Below are 22,420 nucleotides of genomic sequence, written 5' to 3'. Positions count from 1 at the left end.
TTTGCATCGTGTTGGTAACAACTTGGATGATGTTTTTGTCATCACTGGTTCAAAGTGGAAATTCAGAAGAACTGATTTCTCTTTAGTTCAAACATCTTACACAATAAAGTTTCCTGTTTTTCAACGCTCAGCTCCGGTTGCTTTATTTATTCTGTCAGATCTCAGTTATTTAAAATTATCTTGAAATGTTGGTACTTGCACTGAACTGTGAAATGGATCATACCCACACATTTTGGGAAATTTGCTCATCAGGGGCGGATCTAGAGGGGTGGCCGTTGCCCCCCACCCTTGAAGTTTTACACAGACTCAATTATACAACATTTGGCTCTGTATTTCTAATCATTTAATGTCAAAGCCCTAACTGAGAAACTGTGGTGATTGTGTCTTTTTTGTACATTTCAGCAACATCAAACACAGCGATTCATATTTTTGTTCACAGCATTAAGTCACTTACAACAATATGGGAGCAGTATGTATGCCGGGTTTGTATTTTTTTTCTTAAATCAACAGAAAACAGATTGTGAACAGTAGTTTTTAGAATGTGCACAAATAACTTGTCAGGATATTAAAGAAAAACACACCCTATTATATAAATACTAGGATCCCAGAGGGTTAACCAAGTCGTGATGTCAAAACAGATTAAAAAAAAAAACAAAAAAAAAAAACACTGCTTTTCAGTTTGTATGGGGTAATGTTAGGGTTTCTAAACCACCACACAACACTTGGATTGCAGACCATTTGCTACAGCACCACACATCGAAGAAAAAAAGCCTTACTAGAACAAAACAGGTATTCAATGGCAAAATAAGAAAAGACAACACATGAATGTTCTTCTGGATTTCTATTAGTGAATAAATGTTATGCAGTTTGAATAGTAAATACAAAAGACACCCCAGGTTTGGACAATCTAATTCAAAAATACAGGCATGACAACTTGTGACTTGTCAGAAATTTACAAGTGTATCTCTGATGTCTGGGTGCCAGTGAATGCAGGAAAAGATCACGCTCCCTAGGTGTCGATTTCACTCACCTCCGCAAGCTGGCGTGGAGAGGGCATCAGCTGAGGTTTCTCCCAGTCCTGACCGTGCACGACGACTGCTAATGGCTTCTTTCGTGCTGTGGGTTAGTTCAGAAGATTCACTTTTAGAAAGGTCAGTTCAATTTATGTGAATTATTATGTAAATGTGAATAAAAAAAAAAAATATGCCCTTTCCCTAAAACACTTTTAGAATTGAGCTTGATTTAACAGTCTGTCCACTTAGGAGCAGAGGGTAACTTTAATAAAAGTAAAAACTTCAGTTACACCATTACCAAGACTCTTTTCTGATTAACTTCAAGCTGCAAGCACAATTGGCTCATGTCTTTTACTCAGTATTATCATTAACTAACCCAGGCCTCAACGGTGTGGCACGATAGCTTAGGTAATAAGTGTGTAGGATTTGGAGGTTGTGTGATTAGGCTCTGTGAATTTTGAAGGGTCCAAACAAAAAGTTGTGAAAATGTCTCACCCATTAACTCAGGTTGTAGGAGAGATTTTAAGTTTGTTTGATCTTACCGAGGCTCAGTCAATTTTGAAGGTTGGTGTCCACAGATAAAAGTGAAAACAACTAAGAAACAGAGTTTAACTACCTGCGATAGCTCTAGATGTAAGAGGACTGCTCAGATGTTGGCGGTTGTTTGTTTGATCATCAGTGAGTTTTGCCAGCTGATGTTCAAAGAAAAGGTGGCAAGAGAAAGGTTTTAGTCTACTGAGATTGTGTATTCAGTCCTTGTGAGGCTCAATGTCCAAAGGAAAAACTGAAAACCCCTGAGAGACTTGAGTTGAAGAACAACTGATTGGAAGTTCAATGTTGTGTTTTCAACCCATCTAATGCTCAACACACAGACATCAGTCTGGTCACAACCTTTTTATCTGTCAGCAAGAAAGCAAATAAATGTATTTTACAAAATTTCTGAACTAATTTTAAAAAGCAGATGATTTTTATCTCAGCTGCAAGTTTACATTAGAAGCTTTTGGTACAACTGGATCCAAAATTTTGATTAAAATAACCCTGTTTAGATCAACAAATGTTATGGTGGAATTTACTTGTGCATTCTCAAAAAACTGCGTTGTGATTGAGGGTCGTGCCACAAAGTTAACATGATTGTTTGACCAGGTCAGAACTAGTTTAGAAATGGTCAGTAGCATGAATTTGTGTGTCAAAGATAAATTTGCACAAATTTACTTTGCAACTGTGAGAGAATCTGTTTACTGCTGCAATGTAATGACTGTAATGACTTTATTTTGGTCCAAAATTTCACAGTTGTAGGTGGTGCTGTGACTTCTTCAACACTGCAGTCACGCAAAAATACAAAGAAGGCACTACAATGTATGAATGTAGCCACAGTCTGAATATTCAGGCCAGGCGCTAAATATGAAAAAGAAATCGAAGACCTCAGCTGTTGAACACTTATCTTTAATTCTGCACAATCTTGTCAATTCACCAAACATCTGGAAGAATATTTAAGGCTGTAGATAGACTTAAATGATACAAAAATCTGGGCAACAAAGATGGAATTAAGGAATTAAGTTAGTATGCTAAAAATACAAAATATAAAATTTCATACTTAAAAAAAAATTATACCTTATCAAATGCTGTGTATTTATTTACAATGTTGATAAAACACCTCAAAATGAATACAGTTCAGGATTGCGCCTTTAAGAAACTCTCATAAATAAGAAGTTCAGGTATGAACAAAGTAGTCTCATTTCACATTTAAGTATTTTTTTTTTTGCTCTCCCATTTGTTTTTCATTTTAAAATGCTAAAATGTTCTTTCAATATTCTGTCCTAAAAGAAAAAAAAAAAAAAAGAAGTCAAACAAAAAAAAATTTCAGAAAAGTTGATACAGACGTTCTCCAAGTGGCTCAAGCAACAGGTTCAGCTCTAACTCTTGAAATGAGGATGTTTGTTGGAGCCCCAAAGCAGACCAGCCTTCATGTACACACGAGTTTTAAGCAATTCTGTGAAAATGAATTTCTCTTTCCGTCTAATGTCTGAGCTTCTGTGGAAACCACATCTGCATTTCATTTACTTATGAATAACAGCCTTGGCTGTAAGTATAACTCTGAATCCAAATGGAAATCTCTGCCCTCTTCAGATAATTACATTATTAGCATCTTCTTTGTAAGTGTATGTGGAAACAGAAAAAAAAAAAAAAACCTTGTGATGAGTCATGGCGTAAAAGACTCAGACAGCTATGTGTTGTATTTTGACTCTGACTTCAGCTGTTTGCTCACTCCATGTTGTTGAAGAATAAAGCATCTATCGCAAACCAACTAATTGATTCCATGATTGTTAAAACTAGTTGAAAAAGAACAAGGCTTAAAATACAAACCTCATTTTCAAAAAAGTCAGGATGCTGTGTAAAATGTTAATAAAATCAAACCATGTATCACCAACATCCAGAAACACTGCCGACTTCTGTGGGCCAAAACTCATCTGAGATGGACTGATGCAAAATAGAAAAATTACTGATGTCATTTCCTCTGGACTCAAGAGAAATGGGACCACCAAAATTCTTGGTGGTGCAAAAGCCAGCATCTGTGGCGTTGTGTTAGCGCCCATGGCATCATAGCTAACTGTCACTTCTGTGACAATGCTGAAAGCTACATACAGATTTGGGAGCAACATATGCTGCCAGACAACATATTTTCCAGAGATGTCCCTCCTCATTTCAGCAAGACGATGCCAAGACCCGTTCTGCATGTGACACAACAGCGTGGCCTCGTTGTAAAAGAGTTAGACTAGACTGGCCCGCCTGCAGTCCAGACCTGTCTCCCACTGAAAATGTGCGGTGCATTATGAAGCACAACACACAACAAGGACTGTTGAGCACTTGAAGTCATAAATCAAGCAAAAGTTTAGCATCCTCAGTTCCCAAATCGTTACTGCTGTTAAAAGAAAAGGCGACGCAACACAGTGATAAACATGACCCTGTCCAAACTTTTTTTTATAGGCAACAGTAAAGTTTATCGGTTTGAAAATTAAATATCTTGTCTTTGTACTGTAGAGCTCGAGAATGATTTGCAATTTTTTTTTTTTTTTACACAGCATCCCAACTTTAAACCAACTGATTGATTCCACATGATGGTTCAAACTCTGTGAAAAAGATCCAGGTTTAAAATAAATACATGTGATGATCACAATCAAAACTTGACGTTGCTCTGCGTTGTATACAAATCCAGGTTGATAAAAATTTCTAGAATGGACTGAAGTAGTGCAACCGTGACTCGACACTGTACCATACTGGATCCGATTATTTCCAACAATCAAAGGAAATATCTAAGCTGGGGAGGCAGAGCGAGGTTTCACAGCTGGGCTTGTTTTAACCAGCAGGAATCAGCTGTTGCTCCTATGCCGCTTTATAAACCGCTGGTCTGCTCGTGGAGGTTGTTTGAAATTTTTCACATTTCTTGTGAGGGCTCTGCAGGGAGAGGCATTATAAATAAGGATAAACCGAACGCTGACCTTTCGGCGAACTGTTTTCAAGGCGACCTCATCCTGTGCTGATCTGCCCTGAGGCTCCGCGCTGCTGAGCTAGAGCTCTGAAACATTAGCCAGGTTGATTCTTGTCCTGGGGAATTACCGAAACCGCCACAGCGAGCGCTCACAAACACATTTACAGCTGTACAACAAAACCCAATCATTTAAATCGGCTTTAAAAGCTCAAGTCCCCCGATGCGATTAGCCATCATTCAAACAGCGTGCAGTGTGGAGGTGAACCAGTAAGTCCAAAGTTAAAGGCCACTTGCTTTGTTTTATGTTCCCTGTCATCATCTCCGCAGGAAGATCTTCTCTATTTCTGGCTGATAAAATAAGGAGATGCTGGGGCAGTGGCAGTGCAGTTCAAAGTAATAAAGCAAGGGCTGAAAAAATCACAAGCCTCACAACTCAGAAACTCATTTATACAAGTGGTTTTCTCTCACACACACTCACACACACATTCCAGATTCATTACCACATCATCTTCACCAGTACTTGGGAAGTCATCCACACTAATCCAATAAACCACAGTGGGAGATTATTTTTTTTTCCAGTGCAATTCATAGGTCTCCCCCCATCTGCTCTGCTTCGTTCCACGTCATATCCATTTAATATGGTTCTGTTTGGTCCAGTTTCAATTCCCAGTCCAGTCAAGACAAGAACGGCCTCATCAACAATGGTCCGGTCCAGTATAGGTCATGATCCAAGAGTCTGTTCAGTCGTGTGCGGTCAAATCTAGTCCAGTTTTGGTTTTTTAACTCCAGTCCTGTATCATCTGGTTCAAGTCTTCTCCACGGCCCTGGACTATAAAAACTCCACGTAGTTTTCTGGTATCAGTCCCGTCCGGCCATCTAGAGTCCCTTCCAGCCAGCCGGGCTCCCTGGAAGCATGAACTGCAGAGAGAGAAAGAAAAACTTTGAGTTTTGTTTGAATGTCACAAGATAAAGGGAAAAATAACCATAAATATGTTGCACCTAAACATATGGACACACGCATGTACACAAACAGATGTGAGAGAGAACATGTGTGTTTAGAGACAGACGTAAATAACTGGGGAATAACAATTTCAAATGTTCCTCATTATCTAATAGTCTAATAGTCTCATAGCTAAATATTTTGAGTGGACATGTCTGGCAGCACCACACACCAATAGCTGCTAGCAATCATGAAATATTAAATCACATCAAATCAAGTTTATTTAGAAAGCACTTTTGTGCAAGTGCTGTATGTAGCACTAGAGATAACAGTATAGATAATATACTGTACCAGTCAAAAGTTTGGACATGCTTCTCATTCAGTGTTTGTTATGAGAAATGGTTCAGATTTTACCAACAGTGTGCAAAGCTGTCATCAAAGGTGGCTTCTTTGAGGAATCTAAAATATCAAAGCGCAAAAACACATTTGTAGGTTGACAAGTGCAAAGGAGATGACCATGGGTCGACAATAAAACACTTCGGAGTGTCTGCAGTAAATATCTGTTTGCTCGTCTTCTTCAGCATCAATTGAGGGACAGCTAAGAGCAGCTGGTTTGAAAAGAAGCCCAAATTCTGTCCTCCACTTAACTGGTGACCAATGGAGGGGCATCAGTATGGGTGTGTTGCTGTCACACTTCCTGGTACCGGTCAATAATCTAGCAGCAGCAGTCTGCACCAGCTGCAGGCGAGACATGGATGACTGGCTTATCCCCAAATAAACAGAGCACCAGTAATCCAGCCGAGAGAAAATTAAGAAATTTTCCCACAATCTCTAGGTTATCAAAAGAGAGTGGCGGTTTGACTTTGGCAATATTTCTGGAAAAAAATAACCTTTCACAACAGAGTTCACTGAGATTTCTGGCATGTGCGTAAAAATTAGGCACCAGGGGCCCAAAGTGGTCAGCTATACCAGTGGTGGAGTCAGGGGGACCAAATAAGACCACTTTGGTTTAAAAGTCTTTTAGTTGAAGACAGGTGTTAGTCATCCAATATTTCACATCCCTGAGACATCAAGGGAGGGGCTTGTTATTACTGTTGTCATAGGAAGTATAGCTGCCTGTCATTTGAGCAGCAATGGTAGGAGATTTTGGAATCTGGAACCTAATGTGAGAGTGTTTAAGACAAATAATATGGGACCAAAGATGGAGACTTGGAGTACTCCATCTTTGGGCCCTTATTATTTGCCTTACATGGGAGACGTCAACTCCAGACAGAGGTGTTTCTGCCCTCTCAACTGTAGACAAAGGTGAGAATTAGCTAACCACATTAATTATATTTTGGTAAAAGGTATCAAACCAAACTAATGATGGTTATACATTATTCAAAGCAGCTGTGGTTTTGTTATTGAGAAGTCTACTTAATTAAGTCCATCATTTTAAAATCGTTACGTAATTATACCCAATTCATTTGTCCTTGTCACTTCAAACTCTCTTTTTTTTTATTCAGTTACATAAAATTGTGCTACATTGGATTGAAAATTGTCAGGCCACAGACAGCGCAAACTAAATGAGCCACTTTTGATGTGGAGACTTACAGATATACTTCAGATTTTGCGAGTTAAAGGAGAAACACGTAATATATCTACTGGATTACATCATAAATTGTTCATGATATGTCATCAGAGATTAAGGAACAATGCTACAGCCAGCATGTTCTTTGAAATTTCCATTCTGCTGCAAAACATCTGTTTTTGTTTGCCTGATTCATGTTTACTAGAGTTAAAATCAATGCAGAATGTTTGCAGAATGAGTAATGGTCTAGTGTCTGGTATTTAGTCTCAAAAAAATCATTAATAATACTTTAGAAGGAGTAGATGTTTATAATGGAGAAATTGGGCATCATGTTTATGGAGTCTGGCAGACACCGAGGCAGCGGCACAGTGTGTTTATCACAGCTACCTGCTACAGCTGGAAACGGGGTGAATTAGACTGAACCGGAACAGTAAAGCTGTGGGCTGTGAAACCAAAATTAAAATTATTGTTCTGTGATGTTCTGGTTAGAGATCCACCAAACAACAAGAGGACCTCTGGCAGGATACGGCTAAAACACAAGGAGGTTAAATGGAACACCGATGCAGAAATTAATTTTGTGTTCACCACATTTTGTCCTCACAGGGAATCCGACTCAGATACACTGCAGAGCGTGCTACCACAGAGTTACATCAAAGACAGACGCCAAATGTGAAGTGAATGTGAGACAGTGCACGAGGTTGTTCTCTGTCTTTGATCTTAATGGATCTGCCTGATTTAAACAAATGTAAAAAAAAAAACTCTTCCTCTGATTTCAGTTTGTGCATCAAAGGATGAATCAAAACTGGTGAAATTCTGCTCTGTATAACAGCTCGGATTTTTTACATTCTTGAACAGTTTGTTTGAAGGGGTGTGAATAAGACCAACAGGACATCTGTCATGAACCTGAGGCAGTCTTTATGAATGCCTCTGTCAAATGTGTCATCAAGTTGATATCATCTGAGAACATCAGGACATTAACCAAGAAAACATAACCTGCACATACCATGTGAATGGCTTCCTGCACAAATAGCCTTGTATACTTTTCTCCAGCACTGTGGAGAAAGGTCTAGCTCCTGCTATATGGGAAAAATGTTCTGGCTTGTTTGTATTTCTCTAAACCAGTCATGGTTGAATTTTTTTTTTTTTTTTGGTGAAACATTTGCATGTAGTGACGCAAACTCTGGCAATGGCTAAATTCACACAAAAGAGAAGGTAACAGCTGCTAGCTTGTTGACATTCGTAACGTTAATGACCAGGTGTGCTCGTTCTAAGGTTAGTAATTGTTTCCCAGGGACTTTGAAAATAGTGAAGTCTCCAACAGCAGGCTTATGTCTACTACTGTAAGGTTAACCGAGCGAACTAGCTAACACTAACTACAGTTAGCAGCAGATTACAGTTAGCCAAACTTCAGCAACAATTAAACAAGCTAGTCACTATATGTCCATCAGGTAACTCTGTTAATCACCCCGACACTGAACTGTCCTCAAACTGTCCTTATAACATTAATGACATCTTTGTGACAAGTATAACTGTAGTTGAGGTCAAGGAAAATATTTATGATGCTTATGCTTATAATGGTCTCATGAAGGTCAGTGTCAAAACCAACCACATTTGACAGTTTACTGCAATATTAAAACATAAACCTAAACAGTTTATTTAAGTTTGATAATGTGAAGCTGTCATAACAAAGACGACTCAAACAATGTCAACTTTGCATTAATAACAGCCATACACAGTCATACAGACTTACAGGTGACATGATATAGCTATAACAGTGTCATATCAGTCTTATGCACACCCCTTCCAATAAAGTGTTATCTCACACACTGCGCTGTAACAGAGTTAATATGACCGTTGAAGACATAATGCGGCTGCAGTATGAGCTCCACAGGGACAGCTGGGATGCTCCAGCCTTGGCTTGCTATGGACAGACTGGGGTGTTGAGATACCACTGTAGGGATTACATGTCCCCAAGGTCACATTTTGACCCAAAAGGCTCTGGTGACACTGCTCTGCATTACATAACCTGCAATAGTCTGAACACAGCTAACTCTATTTAGGGTTTGGGGGTCTGAGAGTCCATGTGTCCACAGGCGTGACCAAAAAAGTGAATCCCACAGATCCTGAGTGTGTTTATCTGTTTACCCACAGGGATTTACAACATACCATGATAACTACACAGATCAACTGTTATTCTGCCTGATAACGAGTAAAGCGGCATAAGTAGTTTTATTATCCTTAAATTTGTGCAAGTCTGGTCTTCATTAGGCGAGTTAAGCCAAAGAAAACTGGAGAGATCAATGTGATTTAGAGTTTGGGGAGCTTAAGGTTGGAGAAGCTGAGATTCGGCTGGAAACGGCCCTGAGACTGTCTGTATCAAGACACTTATGCAGAGCAGAAGTGGAAAGAATAGGAAAGACAAAGAAATACAAAAGCGAGGAAGCCATTGTAAAATTGAATAATAAGATAATATTTTCAATATTCTCCTTTGTCATCCTTTGTGTGCATGTCTAGGGTTACTTTCATACTGTTTTTGCCAAAAACTGAACACATGACTCCTCAGATCTGAAAGACATTAAGTTCTTGGCTGCGTGCAAAAGAAATGCATTGCACTTGACTGCGTCTGTTACACTCTAATCTGCTTGCCAGCCTCTAATATCCTCTGGAGAAGTGTGCAATAAGAGCAAGTGCACAACCAAGCTTATTTTAAAGCCAAGTGCTGGATAAAAATAGGTTTTACAAACAGAATAATATATCATTCAACCTATGGATTCAGGCAGTAATTTACTGCAAGTAGTAAACTAAAGAGCTTCTTTGTACAACTACAGTGCACTTCCCTCTCTCCACCACCAGACTTTACTGAAGGAAAACCTTTGGGGAGAAATAACCATTCAATTTCATTATAAAAATGGGAGTCAAGGGAAAATGGTGTTAAACGCCTTCCAGTTATACGTTTTTTTTTTAGCAAAACCCCTCAACTGCTTGGGTATTTCTGACATATTTCCCCTAAGAATGAAATCCAACACCAAGGCTAAATTAAGTCCAACAAATTCTCAAGGCTGACTCTTGCTTTTTGACAGTAACAGTTTGTTTCTAGACAAACACCAACCCACATTCTTTCCCTTTTCCTTTCTGCTGGCCAGCTCAGAGCCTGACTCACCATTCTCAAAGATGGTCCCGGCGATGAAGGACAGCTCCGAGTCATGCTCCGCCTTGCAGGCATACAGCGCTCGAGCCTTCCTGCCCACAATACTGGAGATAATAAGAGAATGACAGTGACAGTGAGGCCGTAGGTTCTGGACTGATTCAGGGGGAAAAAAAACAAAAAAACAGACAGCTTTCTGTTTGAGACATTGCTTCATTTAGACACACCAAGATAAGTAAAGCAACACCTGAAGTTACCCAGACAGGTCATTACTTTATATAAAGTGTTTTATAAGTATCAAGTGGCCCCAAAGGATAAGGATGTTGTGTGTGGTTGTAGTGGTTTATTGAACACATAATGCCCATGTATATCAAATTTAAAGGTACAGTATAGAAGAATTTAGTTTTAAAAATTAACTCAAATTATCAACAGAATGTGAAGAAATAACAGTTTTGATGTTATGTCAAAGATGTCTATGTAGTGTGTTGCAGAGATATCTACTTGCGATAGCATACTAACCACCCCCACCCAGGGCCTCAAAACCTCCTATTGCCACCTGTGCACCTGTGCTAGCTACCAGTGTTCTGGACCACTAGCTACACGGCTAACTGTGCCAAAAAGCTAACAGCTGACAGCTACAGTTTCCAGCACTTGCTACCCTATTTCAGTTTAACAGGTGGCCAATTCTTAAATATTGCACTTTTGAAACTACCGTTTCTCTTCTGTTACAAGTCATTTTCCATTATCCCTGTGGTTTATACAGAATGAATTTCTGCCACAGAATCTGGAAACTGTCATGCAGGTGCTAGCGGCTGAGGAAAAAGCTGGTGTTTTTAGCGTGCAAACCAACGCAAAGTGAGACCAGACTGTTTGTCTGCCAAGGTTGAGTTGAATAACTACATCCAACTAATGTGCATTTTTTTATCGAATTCAAATATAACATAACTGCCGCCTGACCTGTGCAAAGTTGGAGTACATCATTGATTCAAGATGCTATATTAGCTTTTAAATTCCCTTCTTTCTTCGAGAAGGACAGAAGTCATGATCCACTTCACGACTGGTGCTTGCACTCACAGCAGTAAGTCTTTGGGCTGAAGAGTTTTTTTTTTTTCTTGAATGACCTTGCTGTTCTTCATGCATTCAGAGAAAACTGGCAATACATCTGGAATGATGAATTTTGAAGAGCTACTCAAGGAAACCAGAAGAGTACTCGGAGAGCAAAGACCTCCGCTAAGGCCAGCAGTTCAGTCGTTGTTTACTCCTTACATACCAGCTTTATGTTTCCCCAGTGATGTTTGAGGTGGCTGTTTTGTTTTGCTGTATGTTTAGTTGCAACACACCCTTCACTTCAAAGTGGAAATAGACAACTTCTTTGTGTAAACTTAGTATTATGAATAGAGAAGTAGCAATCTTTTTTTTCCAGTTCCAATTTGAGTCTGATATTTTTATTATACTACTATTATTATCATCATTATTATTATTATTATTATTATTAGTAGTAGTAGTAGTAGTAGTAGTAGTAGTAGTACTAGTAGTAGTAGTAGTAAGATTACATGAGGCTGAAACTGAACTTCAGTTTGGAAAGCTTGCGTAGTTTGTGTAATGTAACTTTTGTAATGGAGTCCTTCAGCCAGATGGAGCTAGTTACCATGATTAGCTAGCAAAACAGGGGAGAAGCCAGATGCAACTACTTAGGGGCAGGTGTGGGTGTCACAGGGTGTGACTATAAGTATATCCATGAATCACTGAATACTAAATGAAGGCAAGGTGTAGAGCTATATGTAAGCCATTTTAACAAGATATTTGAACTTATTTTGTAAAAACAAAAAACATCAGACCCAATTCATTACTTCTTGCAGAGTATTTTATACTGTTTGAAATATGACTGGACATGGACTTAAATGGGTTCTTCCTCGGCCTGTGATACACCCTTGCAAAAGGTTTCATGAAAATCAGGCGAGTAGTTTTTCAGACAAACCAAATCAAAACCATAACCTCCACAGGATATTAGCATATTGCCAACAGCAATCAAATAATTTACTAAATAGTACTTAATGAGTGCTTAAATTAAATTTACAGGCACTCAAACACCTCCAGAAGTCCAACTTCTTGACAACTACATTGTTGAGCTATTTTATTTTTCTTTCCTCTCTTCACTGTCACTGCACACTGTCACACACTTTTACAGCTGAGGACTAGTTTCCCAGTACAACTACTGTTATATAGTGCTTCACTGTAATTAGTGACAAGCTGCGATTAAATCATTACACAAACAATGTGGACCAACCTGACTGGGGAGGAGTCGCTGGAGGCGGAGGATGTCGGCTGAGGACTTGACGGGGCTGAGAACATCGGCCAGGAGGGGGAACGTGGCGACGTGGGGCTGGGAGACGTCGCACTGATGGACACATATACACAAAAAATGTGCAATTAATAATATTGGTAGCATTATACAGATTTTACGCACACAGTTTTGGACATTATCAGCTGCGACCAGTGAGATGTTCATAGAAAAAGACGCGGTTTTCATACCTGGTTGGGATGCTGCTACGACTCTTTGGGTTCAGCCTGGAAACACAAAATGAAATAAAAACCAAGATAAAGTAATCCATTCTAATCAACGGGCCATAAGGTTAAGTAGCAAAACATTTCTGGACTGTAATAACTAACCTCATATTAATTTAAACACATTACCCTGAAGAGAGATTAAGTTACTGAGGGGTTTTCTCTTCTCACTGAGGACTACCTGCCGCAGCTTTACAGCAAACGAGAACAAATGACAAGTCTGCAGAAAAGACCTCCCAGCTTGCTTAGCAAAAAAGAAAATAAAACCCAAATTATTTAGCTGCAAGGAGACTCCCTAATAGGTCTCAGTGGCTGGTGAGAGTGACTTAATGTGCTCCAGCCCTGATTAAAATAATCTTAAATGAAGGCTAATAGCCACAATAAGAAAACGCTACATTGTGGTGAACAAGCAAAGTCACCACATGGAAACGCTTGACCCTAATATGATTCTGGTACCTGGTCAACATATGAACTGATTACTGCATCTGTGGAAAGTGGTAACAGACATGGAACATCGCCACTGGTAAGACTAACATGGTTACAAATAAAATTAATATTTGATCTTTCATAAATATTATTTTATAAAGCATAAATAAGAAATTTCCTCAAATGCGAGTGAGACTAATTAGCCCGTTCTTTGGTTCTGTCTGTTGTTAATCACAGAGGCACTTACATTCAGGCTGAATCAGTCGGACGGAATCAAAAAACAGATGTTAAATGAAACACTGTGTTTATTAAAACAACAAGCTAATCTATTCTAGGATTATACAGGTGCTTTGTTTTTTTCTGTACTTTTGTATACAGTATGTTTCTTGTCCAGTTGTTTGGATTAGTAGGAGGGAGGAATGCACACCAATATTGGAGAGGTGCAGAGAAGCACATGTTGTGGGAGAAAAGGGTTGCACATGTGCAGCCACTATGCAAAAGACAATATTCTTTATTTTACCGATATTTTGAAATTACTTCTTCTAAAGACTGTCATGTTAAATAAATGTAAAGTATCCAGAGTTAATCCAACAGTCTCGCAGAGTGGTGCACAGAAAACAATCTACTGCTCAACATCAGCAAAACCAACATTACAGAACACCTGTCATGGACATCGCACATCTCCACCCTGGCTCAAAAACGGATGAATTTCTTAAGAGACTTTAAGGGTAAAATTCGCATGTCAAGGTCTTACTGACTTCTACAGAGGAGCAACTGAAAGCATCCTGATTGGAAACATCACAAACTGCCATGAGATGTGCAAGCAAAGGACAGGAAGAAGCTGCAGCAGGTCAGTAAAACCATCCACAGCAGCTTCTTCCCTCAGGCTGTGACGCCGCTTAATTCATCCTCAGAACTCCTCCATGTAAATTAGTTTGTTCTATTTTCTCCCTTTAATTTCGTCTCTTCAGCCAATTCAAATCAATCAACCAATCAGAGAACTACATCGAAATCTCATTATACGACCGTGTTGTAAAATGATGAATAAATCAACTTGTCTCCTTGTATAACTGAACAGGCCTCGTCAATTGTAATTACACACAGTTGCGGCGGGACTCACTCCAAGCTTTCCAAGGACGAGTGTGCATCAACAGTAATCTAATCAATTTTCAAAATGGTCAGTCAACATGATGCTGTAAAATATAATTCACCCTTCTATCTGAACAAGCTAGGTGCCTTCATCAATCCATTTGTCATTTTATCCATCTAATCTCATGCTGCAAGATGCAGGTGAACTGACACAGTCAGCAGCCAAACACACACTCATCGACCATGTTGATCATTCAAGTCTCAGTTTCTCTCTCAGAGACGACACGCAGGCTGATATCCATCACAGGCTGCCCTTAAGGCTAAATGATGGTCTCGAATGGGAGGTGAAAGACAGACAGAGAGGCATCCTGATGATGGAAGTGAGAAAACAACGAAAGGCGTAATAAGTCAATCAAATTATGTAAAGTCAAGGTTTTGCTTTGAGATAAATTTCCTTGACAGGTATTTTTTTAGTCCTTAACATTTACGTAGATTATGATGCATCCATCACAGAAAAATCTGTCATACACAAGGCCAGCAGAGTCATGAGGAAACAGAACGCCCACCACTTTGCATTCACAAAGCAGCGCTGGCAAAAACTCAGCCAGGCTGTTGTGCATCGTGACTGTCGACATGTGTCTCAGACTCAGAGAGATTTTCTGCAGCATCTGCCGCCCCATTAATTTATTTCTCTGCCCAATATGACCTGTAATAATACTGAGATGGTCTTGACAGGCTATGCAAGCAAAGTTTAGCTTCATTAATTAAGCTTAATGTTCAGCCATTTGCCCATTATTAATAACCTCTAACTGGAGACAATTATACAGATAATCTTCTATAAGAGATCTTGTCTGTCACGTTCATATACTGCACAGCAAGGAATTTTTCTCAACTGTCTGCTTCAAAAGTTCTTCTTGAGCCTTTTTCTTGTTCTTCAAAGGGATGTATAGACAACAGGGTTCCTAAAGATCCATAGATTTAACTCATCAGTCTATTGAGTTTAAAATACACTTGTTCGCACTCAGACTGCCTCAATTATCCCTGCAAGAATTGAGCTAAATGGTCAGATTTCTGATTGCCACTTATAATGAAGACCTTCGGTTGTACACAGTGGTGGACAGTAACGAAGTACATTTACTTGAATACTGTACTTAAGTACATTTTTTGAGTATTTGTACTTTACTTGAGTATTTGGAAACTTCTGACTTTCATTCCAGTATATTTCAAAGACAAATACTGTACTTTTGACTCCACTACATTTCTAAGAAGGTTGTCGATACTTGTTACTTTTAGGCTAAGCGTAGCTTTGAAGTCAGCTGTTGCTGTTTTTTCTTTTCTAAAATACAATTGGCCACACGCTGTGTTCTTCACAGAAGGAAACCTGCTCTCAACTGGGATTGATGTAAAAGTAAAAATATGTCATCCAGGCGCACTCTGTAACAACAGCAAGCAAGCTCTCCCTCTTTCATTCAAACAAAACCTGGTAATGCTGACAGCAGGAGAACGACAAAATGAAATCTCAACATGTTATTATAATTAGAAAAAGAGAAATAATTCCAGGTAGCCTTTTAATTGTTTTTATTGGGGTGAAAAATACCACATAATTAATGTATATACTGCCCCTGAAGCCAGAAAGAAATCTCAATTATTCAACAGACTTGGAGAACTCCTTACAGTTGGCATCAATCTATTTTTATGCTGTAATTTTAATACAGTTACATCAGGAAAAACAACAGCTGTCCTTTTTGTTTTTGATTGCATTTCTATGCTGAAGTTTTTACAGGTGTTTCTATAGGCTTTGTGTAGCATTGGGGTTCTACAAACAAGTCAGTGCATCATTAGTTGGCTTCAGAGAGAGACAAGGTTCTGTAAATGCATTGTGAAAACAATACAGCAATGTATTGATATTAGAAAATATACTTTGTACAGTCTCGGAGTTTTTGTTGCTTGGCCAGCTTGAGTCCTATTGCATCCATTTCATTTCCTTCACTGGACATTAGCCAGGAGCAGCCTTAGATCAAAGCTGGAGTATGGTTCTTGTCTCTGCTCACCTCCTCTTGCCTTGGGGTGGTCTGCAGCAGTGCTTCCAGGTCACCTGGCTGGGTGTTGAAAGATGCCATCTGCACATTTTTGATTGTTTCGGGGTCTGTTGCTCTTTAATCCAAACCCCACATTTTCTTTTTCCAACACTTAGAAGTATATATCTGTCATAGGCGACACACGTTTCAGCAATAGAGCTGAAAAATGACAGAGGAAAGGAGAAAAGTAGCAAAATATTTCACAGAACTACCATCTGCAGCATCTACATGTGCAGCCATCTCCAATACAAAACCACTGTTATATAAGCCAAATATCGCTTTCTCCAAACTGACCACACTCCATCGGCAAAATCAGTGATTTTACATCAGTATATTGCTTTTCTCCTATGCTGGTATGCCTCTCCACTTCTCCAAACTGGGGCATGTTGACTACCATCTACTCTGGTTGGTGCTAGTAAACAGTTGCTTACTTACATATCCAGCAAACACGGGCCACCACTAACATTAATTTGCTCACCTGCCATTTTCTGAGAAGTATGTCTGGCTCTCCAGCAGTGAAACGCTCTACTATATTCGGCAGCTGGACACTCACTTTGTCTGTCTGCTGTCTGTCTGGTGCTGTACCCAAACAACATGCTGAAAGATGCTAAAGGGTTCAAAACTTGTACAGAGTCACACAATAATCCTGAACAATCCCTTTCACATTATACTCACATCATTTCATCCAATGTTAATATAAAAATCTTGATTACAGCAGCTTTGAGGCTTCTCATTTGAAAAAAAAAACAAGATACTATGGATACACATGAATAGCAAAGGCAGAGTATTACTCCATTCTTCTGTCAGTGTGAGATATTTCATTCCCTTTTCACTGTTTGCTATTTCACAGAATAAAGGTGAACCAGGTAAAGGCATTAGTGCTTTTCTCCTCTTATCTACCACTCTGCACATACCACCAACTCTTTCAAAGCAGGGCCCTTTTTTTTTTTAGACATAGATTTTCCCTTTTTTGATGACGCAAAATGTGGTTGCCATAGCGACACTGCTATACCCTTAGGCAAGATTTGGGATGATCAAGATCTGTCTCTCTTTAGGAACAAACCACATCAATGACCACCGATAATACTGTCACTCATTCAAAAACACGAAGACGAGAGGTGATAAATGTATGTTCTTTGCATATCCAGTAAAAAGCCCATCTGTTGATGCCAACAATGCACTCCGGCAGATAATACCGGCTTTAACTCTGCAGTGCGATCACATGTTGCCAAGTGACAAATACAGACAGAGTGATGAATTTGAGGTGGAGAGTTCGTTCTTGACCTTGGAAGCAGATATCAAAACAATTTCACTCACAGTGGCTGTTTCGGAGATTTCCACTGAATCGCACCGACGGTGGATGTTTGAGCCGACCGCATTTTGTGAATGTTGGACTTAAAGAACTGACTTTGTAAAATAAATCTCTTCCTATGAAATCTCATCAACTCTAATGTTTTTAGGGTGAGTGTTGAGCAGATGGAGCTCTGACATGATATCCAAAAGAAACTGGAAACAGAATTGAAATCATTTTAATTCAGTGCTACACTGTGAAAGCGACCTGTTATTTTTGTTTGTTTATTTTGTTTTGTTTTTTTTTTCCTTGACATCGCAATACTGGTACATGAGCTGCAGTACAAATAACTATCAGGATGATAAAACTGAATAAACATGCTTAATTTAGCATATTTAAGCCATTATGTGGGTCTTATCTGTTCTTCAACATACAGAACTGGATACATTTTCTTTCTTGCATTTCATTTCAATGGTATTTTGTTTCGTATTTTAGACCTCCAACTTAAAGACGACGTTCAGATGATTTGAAGTGGGGTTGTGTGAGTTACTTATCAATATGCTGCAAGCAACTGCAAGTCACAAGTCGATAGTTCTGAATCGACATTCCCATCTTCCAATCTAAAGGCATCCCAGTTCATCTGCTCGAGCACACCTAAAGTTGTCACAGCACATTTCACAACACAAACACTAGTAAAAAATAGTAAAAAACTGAGGAAAAGATAATTCTGCTTGCTGCTTGTGCATGCTGCCATATCAACTAAACTAATATTATTTTTAGGTGGTTCTTTTTTTGGGTATCTATAATGTTTGCTGCTGAGCCTGTTCACAGTACATCGCTCTCTCTCCAAACCAACCAAACTTCACTGGCAAAATCAGTCATCTTACCACGCAGGACACAAGAGTTGCTGGTCGACCGCTGCCACAATCAGATAGTTTGTTTATTTTATTGTGTGACTTCTGTGTTTTGAACAGTTAGTTGTTGGATTCACTTAAGTCACACAATAACACAAACAAACTAACATATCGAGGCAGTGGTAGACCAGCAACTCCAAGGTAAAATTAATGACTTTGCAAAAGGAGTTTCGTTGAGTGACAGAGATTGATATTTGGTTTATAAAACAGAAAAGGTTGGAAAAGGCTGTCTGATGGCAAGGTAAAATGGTAAAAATATTCCAAATGTGGCAAACACTAAAACTGATATTGCTTATTTAGGTGGCTAAAATATGTTTTATGCTGACACTGTCCACAGCAGTTTATTGCTCAGCTTCCCTGCTGGTGTTCCTCTCTGTTCCTCCAAACTGGGGACGAGCCAAAACTGATTATAAAAAAGTACCTCACACAACCCCACTTCAAATAATCCAAACTATCCTTTTAAAGGCAAAACAGCAGAAAGTTGTGCTTGTGTTCTTTATATATTTATTAAACTGTCAGCTTGAACGATTGTCTCAGCAATCCACCTTCTCTCCCCATTTGTCACTCACTGCTTGTCAGTGTGCTCTCTCTCATCTGCTTCCTCTGATTCAATCCCTTTCCCTTCTGTCTAGCCCCTTCTGCAGAGCTGCAGGAGGAGAGACACGGAGGGATGATTTCCAGCTGACAATCAAGATACTAGGATGGAACATGTAAATCAATAGTGTTTTTTTTCCTACTCTGCTGGAGAAAGATTGAATTTTCTTCTTTGTCACATAAGACCTTATATTTGCCAGCATCGTGCAAATAAAGTGATAAATATTACAGGTTACAAAGTCAGCCATCTTGTCAGGTGAGTTCAGCTTCCCCATCGCACTCACAGCACATTTGACAGCTGATTTAATTAAACTGATGTCTTGTCTCTCCTTCTTCTACCTGACAGGACATCAATTCACAAAGATGTATGTGGAAGCTGCCTATAGTGATAGGATGTATCGAAAATTTATAGACAATACATGTAACCAGTGATCAACATTTTTACAGCTTTGATACTGAAAACAAAAATCTCAAATTAATACGACGTGTGTTTGTATTTAATGTGCTGATACAACCACAACTAAAAGTTAAAATGCTGGTGCACTACAACAACAGCATGCAATCTCTTTTTACAGTATGTCTTTTTAAAGGTGACAAATACAGTTTAGGTTTTCAACCTTGGGAAGATCTCTTAAATAGAAGAGTATCGTCTTCTGCTCGAAAGCTGTTGGCAAAATAAACCCGCGCGACCTGCATGCCCCGCAAATGTCAAGTTTGCACTACAGAAAAAACACAAGGGTGTGAAAAGCTCTCAGAAATATTTCAATAATGAGCATCGTAAATTTCAGCGGCCGCAGTTGTCACAGTGGTGTGACTGAGCAGAACATTATCCCTTTGTTTTCACAATGAAAATAATATACAATTATCAATTACATCGACACAAAGAAGACAAGTTTGGTTGGTTAATAAACCGAGCTGCTTCTGTCCTCAGAGTGCATTTCTATTTGTAGAAATGATGACATGAATACATGATGGCTTGATGCCACTACAAAGTCCTGACACCATCTCATATTTTTACAGTGGTAGCACTTTTACCAGAAATTCCCAAAATAATTTACTTCACTTTCAGACAGAACAAGTGCCTGATAGCATAAACCACTTAGGCTAACGTTGCCCTCACATTTTGCCTTAGAAAAAATAAATTGCAGAAAATTACTACAAGCATTTCCAGGGTATACTCAATACCTTTAAGGTATTGACTGAAATAACAGTGCCAAGTAGTAACGAAACTTCTCCAGTCAAACGACACCTGCATTCAATCCTTCTGATACCCAGATCTAAAAAAAACAAAAATGACTATCTAAGGTATGGCATCTGTATCATTTAAGGGTACTGATACTGATTGAAACAAAAGCCAGGCCTGAATGGGAAAGAATTTAACTTTCAACACTTTTTTTGGGATTGGGATTGTACTTTGCATGAGGGCAAAGCTTAAGTCTTTATTTTGCATTTTATTCCTACTTTCCCAGTGAATTAAAACTTACACCATCCTCCATGTTTACCCTTTGTCTTGATAATTTCAGTACAGCAACAGTCATGTCATATTCTCCACTCTGCTGCTTTGAGCTTCTCTATCATAAATACCGATTTCAATCACCACTTAATTCAAGTCCTTTCACCTGTCAGTTTTTATGATCGATGTTACACTGCCCTGACATGTATTAGCGGCTGGCCTTTTTTCTTTGTGCTATCTTGACACTGGCACATGTACGATCATGAAAGGACACAGAGTGAGACCAGGGGAACAAAAGCAGCCGCTTTATATTCATTCAGTCGGAATAATAAGGCTTCTTTGCTTGTTAATTAATTTCTCTGCTTAGTGATAATCATTTTGACCGCTGATGTGGAGTTTTTATTTTCATCGTCATCCAAGCAGGCAGCCGCACTCATGACTGTGCAGCTCGAGGTGCTAGTCAGAGTTACATGAACTCATAACTGATCGGTCAAGGCGGCGCAGATGAGAGGGCTAGCTACTGAAGAAGAAAATGTCACAGAGTGGAAGTCAGAACTTTCACAGAACTTTCTCTGATCTTTATGCCACTGGCAAACTCAAAAAATATCTAGTGTTATCAGGGTTGCTGCTTTAAAATCTATTACAAAAACCGCCAGTGTTCAGTGTAATATCTGAAGATTTAAGAGTATGGGAAAGAGACAGATTGTGTCTGTATTATGCTGAAGGCAAAAATAAAAATAGGACAAAATGGGGCAAAAGCAGCAAGCAGATACTTGTAACCCAGTGAGTGTGTGTGTAATCGGTGTTTTGCTGTGGGGAAGAAATATTTCTATGACAGGTTTCCTAGAAAACTGCTGTCACAACAGAGATTTTTTTTTAACTTCTCACCCTCTGAATGCGTCTTTTCAGAGGGTGTAATTCTGTTTCACAGCTCTCTTTATCTCCAGTCTTTCTTTATCAAATGCTTGTTCTTTGCTTTTTTTTTTTCTTTTAAGCTCTCGAAATGCCAAACAGACAAGAGGAATAAATAAAAATTCACTGACTTTCCCTGAGGTTCACGAGGAAGACATTTAGACTTTGATCTTTATAAGTCAGGTTGAAGGTCAAGTTCACGGTGTCAAGAGGTAAACTCCTCGGACAGTAAACTTCTACACACTCATCCTGCATTAACACTGAACTTGCCTCATTTCCCAATTTGACTTGTAGCTCCTTTTTGTTTGTTTTATTTCCTGCATTACTGGAAAGAGCCAAGGAGAAGTGGTTTGTTTCTGAGAAAGCATAAAAGTGACATTTTCAAAGAGGTGTTTAAAAAAAAAAACTCGAGGCATGTCCCACCTGAAAGCAAACAAAGGGTGTCAAGACTGAAAATAACCTCTGCCTCCAGGGAATGCGGGGCTTTTGAAGACAGAAGTTGTTAACCTCTGACCTTCGTGCCTCTCTCTTGTCTCTGATGAGGGTGTTGGCCGGCTTTTCTTGGAAATTCAGGATGTCTGGCTCGGGGAGATTGAGAAAACACGGTCTGGGCTGGGATCCCGGTCAATTACCCCAGACTGACTCTGCGGAGCGTTTTATGCTGTAAATGTTTTTTAATAAATCAGATGTTGGGCATCCGTAAGCTACTGGGAGAAGGCTACTTGTTCAAAGTAGGACTATAGATCCTTTAATTTTTTTAAATACTTCATGTTCATGGAAAAGAATACAATCCTTGGATATTTGTCTACACATATTGGAACATTGGATACAATCACCAAGAATCCTGTTGAACTAAACAGCCTCCACATAAACTGTTGCCCTTTGCTCCCATTAAGAATCCCCCTTTGCCACAAGTTGGAAAAAATGATTTTTTGCTGCCACT

The 22,420-nt window shown here is 39.1% G+C and overlaps 1 protein-coding gene across 1 annotated transcript in view; it reads right to left on the bottom strand.

The window, feature by feature from the left end:
- Window positions 1-2,440: 2,440 nt before the first annotated feature.
- The window catches only part of LOC146319271 (rho GTPase-activating protein 26-like), a 129,618-nt gene continuing 109,638 nt past the window's right edge, over window positions 2,441-22,420 (bottom strand). The window contains exons 21-24 of the mRNA XM_084729868.1: window positions 12,688-12,723; window positions 12,443-12,553; window positions 10,171-10,262; window positions 2,441-5,418 (exon numbers count right to left, since the gene is read on the bottom strand). Coding sequence (XP_084585994.1) covers window positions 5,330-5,418; window positions 10,171-10,262; window positions 12,443-12,553; window positions 12,688-12,723 — 328 coding nt within the window. The 3' untranslated portion in view covers window positions 2,441-5,329. The remainder of the gene's footprint in view (window positions 5,419-10,170; window positions 10,263-12,442; window positions 12,554-12,687; window positions 12,724-22,420) is intronic.

This window comes from Lutjanus erythropterus, chromosome 11 (genome assembly GCF_056507025.1).
Source record: "Lutjanus erythropterus isolate fLutEry1 chromosome 11, fLutEry1.hap2, whole genome shotgun sequence".
NCBI classification, from domain to species: domain Eukaryota; kingdom Metazoa; phylum Chordata; class Actinopteri; order Lutjaniformes; family Lutjanidae; genus Lutjanus; species Lutjanus erythropterus.
The sequence above is the reverse complement of the archived record's forward strand: the minus strand, read 5'-3'. Positions and strand labels throughout refer to the sequence as shown.